At 36.6% G+C, this 14622-nt stretch overlaps 4 protein-coding genes across 9 annotated transcripts in view; all 4 read left to right on the top strand.

The window, feature by feature from the left end:
* LOC115245402 (tRNA 2'-phosphotransferase 1) overlaps positions 1-842 on the top strand; it is a 26081-nt gene extending 25239 nt beyond the window's left edge. The window contains exon 2 of the mRNA XM_029823704.1: positions 226-842. Within this exon, the coding sequence (XP_029679564.1) occupies positions 226-816 (591 nt within the window). The 3' untranslated portion in view covers positions 817-842. The remainder of the gene's footprint in view (positions 1-225) is intronic.
* Positions 843-958: 116 nt separating this feature from the next.
* LOC115245401 (speckle targeted PIP5K1A-regulated poly(A) polymerase-like) lies at positions 959-3993 on the top strand. Of its 2 annotated transcripts, XM_029823703.1 has the most exons (5): positions 959-1175; positions 1473-1576; positions 1670-1972; positions 2055-2258; positions 2454-3993. In XM_029823703.1, the coding sequence occupies exons 1-5, from the start codon at positions 964-966 to the stop codon at positions 3554-3556; spliced, it is 1926 nt and encodes a 641-aa protein (XP_029679563.1). In that variant the 5' UTR covers positions 959-963; the 3' UTR covers positions 3557-3993. The 2 variants fall into 2 exon arrangements, with proteins under 2 accessions (XP_029679563.1, XP_029679562.1); XM_029823702.1 differs by having other exon boundaries at positions 2055-3993.
* A 278-nt stretch (positions 3994-4271) lies between these two features.
* Positions 4272-10856, top strand: LOC115245400 (serine/arginine repetitive matrix protein 1-like). Of its 5 annotated transcripts, none has more exons than XM_029823698.1 (8): positions 4272-4846; positions 5623-5798; positions 5883-6242; positions 6654-7322; positions 7719-8589; positions 8785-8833; positions 8992-9021; positions 9286-10856. In XM_029823698.1, exons 3-8 carry the CDS (start codon positions 5917-5919, stop codon positions 10197-10199), a joined length of 2859 nt encoding a protein of 952 aa, XP_029679558.1. In that variant the 5' UTR covers positions 4272-4846; positions 5623-5798; positions 5883-5916; the 3' UTR covers positions 10200-10856. The 5 variants fall into 5 exon arrangements, with proteins under 5 accessions (XP_029679558.1, XP_029679559.1, XP_029679556.1 ...); XM_029823699.1 differs by having other exon boundaries at positions 4272-4690; XM_029823696.1 differs by lacking the exon at positions 5623-5798.
* A 383-nt stretch (positions 10857-11239) lies between these two features.
* On the top strand, positions 11240-14121 carry LOC115245403. The gene has a single exon (XM_029823705.1). The coding sequence runs from the start codon at positions 13458-13460 to the stop codon at positions 13857-13859; it is 402 nt and encodes a 133-aa protein (XP_029679565.1). The 5' UTR covers positions 11240-13457; the 3' UTR covers positions 13860-14121.
* The last annotated feature ends 501 nt before the right edge of the window (positions 14122-14622 follow it).

The raw sequence follows: 14622 nt of genomic DNA on the forward strand, positions 1-14622 counted from the left end.
ATTTTATTTTTACATTATAGTATTTATATAAATTAATATATCATTATTATTAACATATTTTTTATTATAGTAGTAATAAAAATTATTTTTTGTTAAATAGTTTGTCAATTTCTATAAAACATATGAAACATGACATTCCTCCGAGGATTAATTTAAGAACCTGTTCAGTTTGTTTAAATATATAACTAATGATTTTAACAGATATATTATTTGCTTTATTTTCAGAATCAGAGTAAAAATGATATTGTTCTCAGCAAAAAGCTATCATATCTATTACGTCACAGTTCTATAAAGGAAGGTTTAAATATTAAACCAAATGGCTTTGTTGTAGTCAGTGAGCTATTGAATAAATTGCACCATTATACCATTAACGATATCAAGAGAATAGTAGAGAATAATAATAAACAGAGATTTACCCTAGATACGATTAATGGTGTTTTAGAGATCAAAGCAAATCAGGGTCATTCTATATCTAAGATAAGCGAATTGACTTTGAAAGTACTTGATAGTGCAGAATTTGATATAATTCACGGAACTTATTTTAAATATTGGACAACAATAAAAACTGAAGGTTTATCACGTATGAGAAGAAATCATATTCACTTTGCTAAAGGACTAAATTTCATTAACGGCTTGCGTCAAAGCGCAGAACTTTTTATTTATATTAATTTTGAGAAGGCAAAGAAAGACGGTTTAATATTTCTTGAATCTGAAAATGGTGTTATTCTCTGCGCTGGAGATTTAAAAGGATTTATTGAAACAAAATATTTCTTAAAAGTGACTACTAAACATGATCAAGCATTAAACTTTAATTGAAAATATTGATTTTTTGAACTTTTTATTTTTAACATATTGATGTTAAGTAACTGACATTTACAAGGAAGTAAGAGAAGGAGAGACAAATCATTATAATATAATAAATCAGCAATTATTTAAACAGCTGTACATACTGTGTATTTAATAATGAATTCTAAATCATCTGCTGATGAAATGAAATCACGGGAACATAAATTTCGAGAAGAAGATCAGTATTATTTACCAGGAAAATCACTTTGCATTGCTCCTTTACCAAAAACTATCACACGAGAGGATTTAGCGAAATTCCTTCGCCAGTTTGGACCAGTCAAAAGGGAACGTTTTGGACGGAATTCTTTATGGATTGAGTACTATGATAGGTAATTTATAAGTATTTATGATAAAAAACAAATAATAAAATTATAATCGTAGTTAATTTTGCTAGTATATGCAATGATTCATATAGATATATTAAAAATGTATTATTTCTCTTTCTTGAATCTTGGTAAAGAAGATTTACACATCCTACATTATGACAAATATATTTATATTCCATATTTAGAAAAGAGAAATAACAAAAATATATTCTCTTAATGTCTAGAAGAATATAGACACTAATGTTTAAATCACTGTATGTATATGAAATATTTTACTTATATTACCTTGTAATATTGCAGTTCACCTGTTAATATTTTAATGAGCAAGTCAAATTGGTTTCCAAATGAAGAATTATGTTTGAGAAGGATTAAGAAAAATAGAGAAAACTCTGGTTTTGATAGAGGTAAAAATATACTACAAATTTCTCTTAAAACATGCTTATTATTCCTATTTTTCTTATGAACATGTAATATAAGTTTGTTTATTGTTTCACTAGGAAAAAAAGCTAATCATGCACCAAATAAACCTGAGGAAGAAGAAGATCCAATAAGTTATGATCGTATAAAGGGTGTTATTGAAAGTGAAGTGACATTTGACAACCAATTAACAGCACTTTTGAATACAATACAGCTTACTGAATTTGAGTTAATAACACGATATGATGTCATTTGCACTCATTTGAATGAAATATTCAGGCCAATTTTTCCGGAATGTCGAACATATAAATTTGGTTCGACAGTGGCTGGATTAAGTTTTAAAGAGAGTGATTTGGATATCTATATGTATGTTGGCGAGATCGGTAAGAAATATTATTTTACTATCATATATATATATCGCAATATCGTCATACATGTTTAAATAATATTTCCATTTTGTTCAAGGTTTACCACCGTTTTGTCATAAACCGGATATTCCACCATATATGCTAACGCTAACAATATTCAAAAGAGTAAGAAGAATCATGTACAGCATGAAATCTGTCTTTTCCAATATAATATCAATCCCTAAAGCGAAAACACCTATTATAAAGTTTCGTTACATACCGACTAATGTCTCCTGCGATATCTCTTTCAAGAATGGCCTAGGTATTTATAAAAGTAATTTTCTACGTTATTGTGCATTACGCGATCCTCGATTACAACCATTAATGCTACTCATCAAGTATTGGGCGAGGCATTTTGGAATTTCCGGTATCGGAAGAATCTCTAGTTATGGATTAGTGTGTTTGATTATTTTTTATCTTCAACAAGAATCAGTCAATCTTCTTCCGCCTTTACTAGATCTTCAAAAAACTTGTGTTCCACATATCATAAACGGATGGCAAGTAAATTTTAATGAAAATACTGTATTACCACCCATCAGCAATAGCAGTAGTATTGCAGAACTATTTCACGATTTCTTCTCCTTTTATGCCACGTTTCACTTTCATTCATGCGTGATATGTTTGTTGGATGGAAAAACATATTCAACAGTTGACTTTACACAAATAGACAAGTTACCTGATTATATGGACAGATACAAAACTTGCGTCATGGAGAATAGTGCCAAGAAATTAGATATTCACAAACCGTTATGCCTTCAAGATCCAATTGAACTTAATCAGAATACAGCTGCAATTACATCAGATCGCGCATTAATAGCATTCCAACAATGTTGCGTGTTTAGCGCCGAAATCTGTGCAGCCGCTAAAGCAAATAATTACGAAAATGTATTGAAAACATTATTTAGTACGGTACCTCCTCAATTAATACCGGCGAAGAAAAGGAAAACGAAATTTAAAAGTACGATACGGGCTGGTCGTTTTCTTCATGCTGGATTGCCGGACGATTTCGACACACGTACAGACATCTCCAATAAGGAACAGTATAAGAAAGATAATTGGTATTTCATGATGTTTAATCTAATAAGAGATATCTTCGAAATGATCTTTAAACTACAAGTCGAGATACTTGTTGATCAAGAAACAAAGCAACAAAAAGTTGAAGTATTATCTGATGTACATACTAGGAATCAACAGAAGATAACGTTCCACTGCACAGGCAATAAATGTGTATGGTATAATAGAAAGAAAAATAATAGAACTCTATTGGATGTTCAATTAAGTCTTCTGGAGAAAGAAGCTATTATGTCCGACAAGGTGATGGAACAATTGAAGGATGATACGAATAACATCAAGCTCGATTTTATATGTACATTAGAAAAGATGGAAAATCCTGTGTCAGTAATTATAATCCTAAACGATGAGGACAGTCAGAATCACATCTTTCGACAATTTGAATGTTTTGTGAACAGTTGGATACCAAAAATAATACAGAAAACATTACTGCATATGTTACAGTTCAAAAAGACTTACAGCCAATTGCTGTACCACAAGAAACCGTGATGGTTCTGTGTATGTATATGTGTACACATCACATATGTTTCTGGCATATATGGACCAAAAATTAATACTACTTTGTATAATTTGATCAATGTAAATTTATTTTTGTAATAACATTACTAGAAGTCATTTGCAATATATGTTCACAAATATATGTTGCCTAATTAGAATATATATATACATATATATTCCAGATTCAAAAAAAATGTATAAATTCAAAGAGTGTGATTTTAATAAATAAGTATAAATAATACATCAATCATGTAAGAGGGCTAAATCTTCTTTTCTGATATTCATATATACTGCAAATATATATATATACTTATAATTATTATTTATTGTATACATGTATGATTTATGAATTCATACATATTTGCGAGCTATACTTCTTATGTCTTATACTATAACTAAATTATTAAATAAACACGATTTTTTACAAGTACAAAATGTCTATTATGTCATAATTAAGGAACCAAGTGCAGATTTTATTAGACAATGTATATTTGAAATTGTTCAATCTATTCCGCAATAAATTTTTTATCCTGCTTTTTTTTATAATATATGAGAATTTGCACTAAGACTATTTGTAGTAGTCTACAATAATTATATGTATTATATTACACATGTAATGTTATATATTACATATATATAACATTACATGTGTATATATATAATAATTCTGTACTTTTTATCTTTCTCTTTTAATATCTTATAGGTATATGTCTATTTAATTTTAAATGCAGAAAGTTGAACAGAGAGAGAAAGAATGAAACACATATAAAAAAGTATATATGTATATATTCTCCACCTCGGTTCAGTTCCATTCAGTTCGTTGTTCGTTCCAGTACGAAACAGTAATAGAGAGATTGTTAAATATATTTCAGTGTAAAATTTGACAACAGTTAAAAAAAAATGATACACGGAATTCTTTATAATGCACATTCGTCGTTAGTAATAAATTTAAGGAAAAATAAGCATTATAAAAAATCTGTACACGATAACGAATGTGAAAGCTCGTATACGATCATACAAGATATTTGAGATCTAATCAAAAGTTAGGTTAGATGAACAATATGGTGGATTAGAGAGAAAGAGGGGACTTTTTCGTCGGACACACACGCATTCTTCGAATTAAGGGTATTGTTTCAGTCGGGCATTCACAATTGTATTCAAGCAAATCTGCATCTTTATCAATTTGTCCTTCTATCGGCCGTCTTATCGTCGACACGTGCAATTTCCGATTATGTGAAAGTTGCAATAGTATCTCAGTTCCTTGCAACATTTTTTTCACGGGTATGCATCGGAGACAAAACAGAAACCACGAAGTTTTAACCTTCGACTAAATTCCGATTAACCTAATCGGCGATTAAGTCACGAGAATTATCTGCAACAACAAAAAATTTCTAACCATGTGCATTATTCGTCTTTCCTAATTTAATCTTTTTTCCTATATAAAATGTCAAATAATAAAAAATAAATAAATATTTCTACCTCTGTTAAAAGGGGTTGCAGATGATTTTATAAGTTAATCGCTAAGGTCAAATTAATCAAAGTTTGATTAAAGTGGTCTTCTTATAGCGTCTTCCATTGGGAAAAGCTCATTTGCTTAAAAGTGCTTAAAGTGCTTAAAGTACATTTCATTGGTAATATTAATGAGCATGTTCTGAGTGCTGCCCATTTCATTGTGAGTGCAAACTACTCTCAGTATGCACTGAGAGCATTTTGCACTCTCAATGAAATTGGCAGCACTCAGAATATGCTCATTAATATTACCAACGAAATATGCTTCAAGCATTCAGTGCTGCAAATTTTTCCCAATGGAAGACGCTATTAATCTAATAGCACAAGCAAACTGTTGATTAATTTTTTAACTAGAATTGATTAGGCATATTTACATTCAACATCTATGCGTATTGAATTGTTGCACCTTTTAATTACTTACCAATATTATAAAATTAACAAAAATTTATATGCTGTCAGAATTGAGATATTTCTAAATGTTAAAAATTGCAATGTTATATTGAATCTTAATGAACATGTTAATGCAAAATAACTTTGTTACGTTACAGACATATTCAAGTATAGATAAAGTATAGAGATTATAGAATACCATATTATATGTGATAAACATTCTAGCCATATAATTGAAATAGTACAGTTCTGCCAATTACGTCATACTATTTGCTCGAACATATTATGTCACACTTTCTATCAGAATTGAATTGAAACAAATTGCGGTAATGATGTAAATACAAGCAGAATAGTTGAGTTTCGTGTAAATTTCAAAAGTTGGTATAATTAAAAGGATATCTTATATTGATTACTTTAGATTATTGAAGTAATCCTACGAGTTGGTGAGCAACATGAACAATACAAATGATAAAGAAGATGACAATCCAACGGATGTAAAGCAAAGTGAAAAAATGAAAACTACTAGCAAGATATATGTGAAACAACCTCATGAGATACTCAAGGATTCCGCGTTGAAAAATACCAATGATGACGTGCAACGTGCAATCGAGGGTCTTAAGGAGATACCAGATGAAGAATTGCAAGAGTTCCTTGATGATGAAGACTTTATGGAAGGATTGGACGTCGTTGATGCATGGGAAGGAGATGAAGAGAGAAATCGCGAGAATGATCAAGATAAGACAAATGCTGTGGAACGAAAAGAGAGACGATCCTCTAGGTAGTGTCATTAGTGTAAATGGTTCTTATACTATTATATTGTTATTACATTGTATATATATATGTATATCTATGTATATGTATATATACATAGTGTGTAATAACGATATAATATATATACATATATATACAGTGTTATTGTATGATATGTTTTTATATACAAAAGAGTCCAGTTGTTACAAGAGAATTTTATGTGACTTTTGTTAATTTGAATTAATTATATTAATTTATATTATAGAAATGTATTACATCCTAATTTTAGCAATTTAATTATAAGTTACAAAACCATATTATCAAACAATTTGTACATTTTGCTGTGTATATTATTGTGTATCTATTATATTTAATAAGAAAACTTATGATAGGATTAACTATTTCTTTGGTAAACGAATGATGGCAAGAGTAATTATAGGGAACGCCATCGTCCTGAGCCTAAAGGATCTTACGGCCGTGTAAAGCCGAAGAAAGAAGAAAGGAAAGAAGAGAGGAAACGCGAGGAGATTCGTCGAGACCCTTTGAAAAGCACGAAGGATATCGAACGGGATAAGATACGAACGAAGAGAGATACTGAGAGTAAACTCCTTGCCGAAAAGGAGAAGGCGATTAAGCATTTGCTTGATTCGGACAATGTAGTCCCACCTGGTACGGAAGCTGAAGCCATTCAGAGCCTCACGGAGGAACAGAATAGGGAACGAGCGCAGCGCGAAGCGCAACGAAGCAGGGAACATCGCAGGAGCAAATCGTTTGATCGTTATTCCAGACCGAGTCCAGTACGACGTAGAACTCCTGATAGACTTCGGCCAAGTCCCCATCGAAGAAGAAGTCCTTTTGTAGCAAGTCCGGAACGTCGTAGAAGCCCTTACCGAACGAGCGCGGAGAGACATAGAAGTCCTCACCGATACAGCCCAGGCAGACGAAAAAATTCACCGCGATACTTTTCCGATCGAAGAAGTCCCGTCATGTTAAGTCCAGATCGACGAAGAAGTCCTAGACGACTTAGCGGAGAACGACGATCCAGCGTAGATAGAAAGTGGAGCGTTGAACGATCGCGAAGGAGACGCACTGAATGGATACATGAACGGTGAGGAAAATAATTCTTAATTTTTGTTAAAAGATTTTCAGATGCTTTCAATTCTTTCTGATTCGAGAAAGAGGTTTAGAAAAATCCACTAACCATTTCAAAATAATTGTTCTTTTTTTGCGCTATGTGTCTGTATGTGTGTGTGTGCGTATATATGCGTGTGCGTGCGGGCGCGTACTATAAGAATCACTTTGTACAAAAGTACAAATACGTTTTATTAGTATTTACGTGATAGTTATAATTTCTCACGCAAGCATTTTGCATTAAAAATTTTATATTCTTATTGTAATGTGTATAGAGATATACACAGATATATCTATTAAGAATGTAATAGAGACTACATCTTAGTAACTTTATTTTAACACATCGCAATTGTAACTGCTTTAAATTGTTAAGCCGGAGAAGTCGATCTCATGATCGGAGGAGCCGCAGTACGGAACGTCTGAGAAGACGCTCGAGCCGTTCGCCAGCAAGTAGACGATACAGTCCCCGTCGCCGAAGTCGCACACGTACGCGCAGCAGATCGGTGGAGAAGCGCACGAGGAAGCGTTCACCCTTCATCAACGAACTGGCGAGACAACTAAGAAACGAAGCGATGAAGCCGACTGGTGTGAGCAGCAGTGGATACCCAGTGCCACCCGCGACGATGGAAGGAATTGCACCACTGCTTAATCCACCTGTGTATCAACAAGAAGCGGAACCACGACCACCACCACCACCTCCATCAGCTGTAGCTCCTTCAACGTACATGCATCAACCAGGTCCACATGCACCGCCACTGCCGCCATCATCCATGTTACCTATCCCAAGTGGATCGCCGTTTATAAATTTCGAACCCATGCCGGGTGTACCGCCAATGAATTTCGAACCCATGCCGCCGCCAGCGTCGTCGCACATCCTACCTCCAGCCGATTATTCCTCCGGTCCCGTCATGTACAATCAGCCGAATGTCGTACCACCACCCCCGCCATCGGCGATCTGTCCATCTTTACTCCCTGCGCCGGTACCCTCGCCACAACCCGTACCCGCACCGGTGATGGATCATACACAGATACCATATAATCCTTCGCACACTATGTCCTCTGTCCGACGATCGCCGATTCATCAATTTGAATCTTTGAGCAAATCTTCAAATCACTCAACTGCACCGTCCACGTCGTCGCAGAATTACGCGGAACGTGGATCGGCAACATCGTACACTGAATTTCATGCACCGCACGAGGAACGAATGAAAACACCCGAACCACCGGTCATCTCAAAACCAAAAGTAATTTTAATATGTATAATAGCGATGAATATTTTGATTTTGTGTTAAATTCCATGAGAAGCGTTTATCGCTACGTCAAAATTAATGGATATTAATTTATTTTGATTCACCGTATGTGGGTTACACTTATTTCAATTATATGTGAATAACATGAAGAAAAAATAGATTAATATTTTTTATGAATTGATCTTACAGCCAAAAACCAGCTTATCCAGTCTACTAGAAGCGTCTGTTTCAGCCAAAGGTGCGAGTATGTTTTTACTTTTTACGTGTTTGATTGTAAGCATTTGTAAAAGAACTTTGTATACAATCCACTTTTCGTAATAATCGATCACAAAAAAATATGTGATCCTATTTGTTAAATAATACTAATTTTTTATATTTTTTTATTATGTTCTCTAGATCCGTCTAATATACCGGTACTATACCCAGGTAAGAATCTTGACATTTTTAATAAAGTGTTTATAATATATATCGCGCGCTTCGTGTATGTGAAAGTTGCGTGATATGTCTATTTAATATATAATCGAAGTGTACTCTTTTATATAAAGACACTTGTGTGCCTCATATTTTATGATTTACAATGTGCGTGAAGATTACAAGAAGCATGACATACATCGTATCTTTATAAGCATTATGGCATGCACATCATTTGGGTGTTGATTCTACGCGACTCTGTTTTCTTTTCACTAATAGGATTCAAGCCTGAAATAATGCGGCATTGCGAACAAGCGCTGTGCCAGCTTCCACTTGAGGATCCACGTTTAAAGATGAAGGGCAGATTTTTCTATGATCGCAACGAAGAAGACCATACGAAAAATGACGCCGAGGACCATACATCGAATTCGATACTTCTTCAGAAAGGCAAAACCAAGATATTTTGGGAAGAGAGCAACGTGGAACAACAGATACCGATTCCGAAATCGACAACTCAAATGCATCAGAAGATCTGTCAAACAGATGAATTGGAAACGGAAACGAAGGGCGTGCAAGTATATGTCACCATGGTTAATGTCGAAACACAGGTTTATTCGCACGATCTGCCGCAAATAAAGGAAGAAAAGCGACCGATAATGGATCGTCTTGATTGGAACGTACGGGAAACATACGAATATGCTCCCAAGTTTCATGAAGTAGAGGATCTCAGATGGAGTCTAAGTAATTCTTCGCAGAGACGTTCTTGGAACAGGCAAACGTCTCCTTCTAGAAGATCCGCCGACGAGCACGAACGTGTAGATTCCATGGATCATGGATCTAGAGATCATGCGTCTAGAAGCCTGAGATTAGAATCTCCTGTTAGAAGTAGAGATGATTTCTCCGCTCATAATGCACGTGATCATTATAATCATAACAGATATTCACCAGATTATCATAGACGTTCTATGGAACGCGACGATTTCCATGACAGAAGGAGCGATCATAGCCGCGGAGAGAGCCCGATGGAATTGGAAGAATCCGACGATGAGTTAGTGGATGACCATACATTCCAAAGAGAACACGATTGGCATGGAAGAGGGAAGAGTTTAAGAGGCAAAAGTCATGTTTTGAGAGGAAAGCACTTGGGAGGAAGACCTTATCGGAGTCGTGGAAGCTTTCGGGGCAAGTTTTAAGACTATTAATTATACGTACATCGAATAGTACATCATGTCAACAATGATATAGACAACTTCAATGACTTTCATGTTAATAATCTATATGTATATTGAAAGCTACAAGGAATATTATGTTAAACATGTGATCGCAATACCATAAACTGTTATTCTGTGATACTATGTACACGGAACTTAATTAATATCAAAAAAGTGAAAAGAGATAAATATTTAAGCATGAATTCATAGTGAGTTCAAAATGAAGAGAACTATAAAATATGCTCAAACATTTCTGTATAAGTGTGTTTAACCGTCAAAGGATAGTGCATATCACGCCGATAATGGAAAATAGTGCTCGAGAAAAAAAAAACATCACATTGTCATCTCCTTTTTTACGTTGCAAGAATTCACAATAATATTATATCTTGTAACATGTATCATAATATTGTAATATTGCATATTACGCAATGATAAATACTGTTCGATTATTGTCATTTTTATTGTATATTTATATATGCAAAACTGGCTTTAATATGACAGTTTAATAAAAAAAAGTATATATTCAGTAGAAAAATAAACAAATCTTATAAACACACACACACACACACAGAGTAAAAACATGACATATGCTAATGTAATAAAGATTTACAGCAAAAATAATAAAGATTATAAATGGAATGTATTGTGAAATTGTGAACAAGTATATGCGAATTTTTTTTGTGAAAATAATTTTATTATAGGATTATTCTTTTTATCACAGGTCACCATTATCTGTCGTTAGAACTTGGATGTTCCATTGGCCACATCTGTTTTTGTGGTTGTAATAACTCTATTGTAGAATAGTTATATATATGCGCGGAAAGTCAAATTGCATTATGTAGAGAAATATATGTGTTTACCGGACCAAATTTAAAGTTATTTTTAAATTGTGTATCACTTTATTAACACTTTTTTTTTGTTATTGAGGACCAAACTAGAACTATATACGTGCTGCGCGAGTGCTGTATCGCTCAAGTATTGCGTCATATTGTGCAGTTTGTACAATTTTGTCTCGTAACGATTATCTCGTAAGCTTTTGGTTTTTTCTTTTTAATTTTTGACGAATTTCACTCATACTCGATATATCCTTTGTTATATACATTATGATTTTCGTAAGGGAAACACGTTTTATCGAGTGCCATCTCATCTCGCGAACTAATAGTATCGTTGTAATAATTACGTTTACTTGTTACAAGTATACGTGCACTTGTTAATAAAATTCCATCATTTAACAGTGTATATATTTTTTTATTGTATAGTTTTGTTGCCATTAAGTAACTAATATAGAGATATGCATTTATTACGATAACTGTTTAGATTACGACCTATTGACAACCTATTGAAAAAGTGAGAAAAATTTAGTTCACTCTCGTATTCTGAGTAATTTATATATATAATGTTTCTTTTACAAAATTGTTTTATCCACGCATCCACTTAAATTTAATAGCCGATTTTATAAGTAAGGCTTTTGCAAATGAGGCTATTTATAAATATCTTTGGTATTTCTTTCCTCATTTATAATTGTATGTCCTTTTAAAAGATTATTACTAAGAGCAGTCATTTATTTTCAAAGAATTTAGAGTATAATTATAAATATATAATAAATTTGTAAAATTGTTATATAAATATAATTTTACGAATTTGTAATTTTTCCTCCGTTAATTGTTTTACTTGTACCAGTTTAATTATATTTTTATATGATATATATGTATATATATATTTACTTACATTATGCTTACATTACAGTGTATTTATGTCCAATAAATATACATGAATTATAAAGCCATCAATTACTACAATAAATAAATAAACGCGCAAACAGAAATATACATAGATCAATACAATTATTAATTGATTTGTATATCTGATGTATACCATATAATAAAATAGAAACTGTTTTCACACAATTCAGTGATTATTTAATTGCGCATATCCGTCAATATTTTGAAAAAAATAATTTCATACTTTTATATATAAACTCAACATAAATTCTTAACGCATTCTTTCAAAGTTAGTTGCACTTAAATTGCATTCTTTTAATTTTCAGATACGCAATCGCGTTGATTGCTCTAACAAGTAATTTATGTTGCAATTTAACGCGCTTTTCATTTATGAATCGTCCAATTCATCGATCAAAGATTGCTTGCAAATAATTCCTTTGTCAGCCTTGCTTCAGATGTAAAAACCTTATCACTCTGTGTAATTCTTAATGACTTTAAGAGAAATCTTGAGAGGATGCATATGTCGATTGCTACATCCCAAATCTATTTTCCTAATATAATATGGCTAGTGATTCATCCTCAATTAGTTCTTTCCAAGTATTTTCTTCTCGATAAAGTCGCAGTTTCCTCAGCCTCGGGATAGATGAATAAGAAATACATGGAAACTCAAAAATTTAAGATGCAATATAGATTTTTCATATATATGATCAAAAAGTGTGACAATTTAATTTCTCGTAAAATTCGGTTTTACGTCGATAAATTAAAACGTTCGGCATCTCATTTCGTTCGATATTTATGTTTATTCTGTCCAGATATCGATTGAAAATCACTCTAGTTATCGCGGGGGCGACGCGGCGCGTAGGGCCGGTCGTGCGCGCCGAGGAGGAGGCGACATCTGGCGGGAATCGAGCGCATTCGCTGTTGTCAAGCGGTGCGACATCGCGTTGGCAGACCTGCCGGCGTGACTGCGTCTGCGCGGCACTCGAAGGCTGCGCCGAGCCGAGATACGCGCGCGCTATCTCTCTCTCTCCGCCACGACGGTGGCGCCCGAGTGCGCCGCCTGCCGGCCGATTCGCGAATCATTCGGCATGGATCCAGCTCCATGTTCGCCCGTGAAAGCGATGCGGTGTCCCCGCGGTTAGGACGTTGTACGATTCTCGTGTGTGCTGCGAGAACGTCGCGCGTTACGCGTCGCGGGTTCGTCGTGATCGGTGCTCATTCGTGCACGTTCGCGAAACAGTGGTGCGTCGAACGACCTCGTCTCGTGTGTCTCAGTGTGGCGTGGCGGCACAGCAACAGCAGCAGTAGCGGTAGTAGTACTAACAGTAGCAGCGGCGGCGGCGGCAACGGCAACAATCTTAACTCGGTGCAGATCCTACGAGGCATCCGCGGGGGACCTCGTGGAAGCCGATCACGGCTGCGACGCGAGCTGGCGAGGAGGAGCACTCGTCGGTGCGTGTCGGCGGCGGTGGCGACGGCGACGGCAGCAGCGACGGCGCGTGCTGCGAGGACGAGGTGAATGCACGGCGGCCGCGGTGTGTGCCAGTGGTGTGCGCGCTCGTCGCCCGTGGAAACCCGCCAAAACCCGCGGCCGCGAACAACCACCACCGTCACCGTCAACAGTAACAGCAACAGTAGCAGTATCATCATCATCATCATCATCATCATCATCATCGACAAAAACAACGACGTCGGCGGGAGGAGCTTCGTCTTGGGTGGCTACAAAAATCCCGTGAGCAACAAAAACAATAACAACAAATACGTCAACGGCATTGTTATTAACGGCAGCATCCGTCGCGCTGGTACTGTAGCGCGATATCGACGACATTGTTATCGTGCCGTCTCGTCGACGTTGTTTCGACGCGTCAGGGCGTCGCGCCGTTTCTCTCGCGACGCCGTCGCCGTCGCCGGTCACGGCTAGTTTCGGCTGGTGGTGGTGGCGGTGGAGAGAGAGGAAGGTCGCGCTCGTGTGACGGCGACAACGGTGACAACGACGGCGGCGACTACTGCCGTGCTCGCACATCGTTGGCGGCGACAGCGGCGGCGGTCTGTTATTATTTTGCCGCGGTGCTTTTGACCCTACGTACACCGGGCGAGTTCATTGCGACGCTGTCGCGGGGGGTGTCAGCCGCTAGTATACGTCCACACCGCGCTCTCCACCACCGCGTATCCTCGGTTGCCTCATCCTGCTTCTCCCCCCCCCTCCTCCTCCTCCTCCATCCGTCTGGCGGCAGCGCCGGCGTCGACGGAGGCGGCGGGCGCCTCGTGATCGTCGAGCGCGAGGAAGAACGGCGGAAGATCGGGGCGCGTCCTTAAGGCGCCCGGTCGGTCCCGCGGGGTCCGGGGACCCCTCTAGTCTCGCGAGGAGGCGGTAGAGGAAGATCCGTTTGCGTAAAGAACGGAGAATCGATCGCGTCGCACGGTCGTGTCGCGTGGAAAATCGCGAGTGACGCGATCGCGCGCGCGAACCACGTGATAACGTCACCGCACGCCAATAGCCAGTAGAGTCAGTCAGTGATCCACGGGATCGCGCGTCTATTGCACGCGGTCACAACCATAACCTGAAAGACCGGGCGTGCAGCGAATCGCTTCCTCAAACAAGGAGGATAGCGCGCGCGCGCTTCGCTTCCCAACTGTCAAATCTACTCGAACGCGAGAAACATCGGGATCATTTGGTCGTTATT

This window comes from Formica exsecta, unplaced genomic scaffold, assembly GCF_003651465.1.
Source record: "Formica exsecta isolate Colony F162 unplaced genomic scaffold, ASM365146v1 scaffold969, whole genome shotgun sequence".
NCBI classification, from domain to species: Eukaryota; Metazoa; Arthropoda; class Insecta; order Hymenoptera; family Formicidae; genus Formica; species Formica exsecta.

Coding starts and splice junctions, on each gene's coding strand:
- LOC115245401 (XM_029823702.1), top strand. CDS start 964: ATGAATTCTAAATCATCTGCTGATGAAATGAAATCACGGGAACATAAA. Junction 1,176..1,472: donor TGGATTGAGTACTATGATAG/GTAATTTATAAG, acceptor GTAATATTGCAG/TTCACCTGTTAATATTTTAA. Junction 1,577..1,669: donor AAACTCTGGTTTTGATAGAG/GTAAAAATATAC, acceptor TTGTTTCACTAG/GAAAAAAAGCTAATCATGCA.
- LOC115245400 (XM_029823698.1), top strand. CDS start 5,917: ATGAACAATACAAATGATAAAGAAGATGACAATCCAACGGATGTAAAG. Junction 6,243..6,653: donor AAAGAGAGACGATCCTCTAG/GTAGTGTCATTA, acceptor GAGTAATTATAG/GGAACGCCATCGTCCTGAGC. Junction 8,834..8,991: donor AGCGTCTGTTTCAGCCAAAG/GTGCGAGTATGT, acceptor TATGTTCTCTAG/ATCCGTCTAATATACCGGTA.
- LOC115245403 (XM_029823705.1), top strand. CDS start 13,458: ATGCACGGCGGCCGCGGTGTGTGCCAGTGGTGTGCGCGCTCGTCGCCC.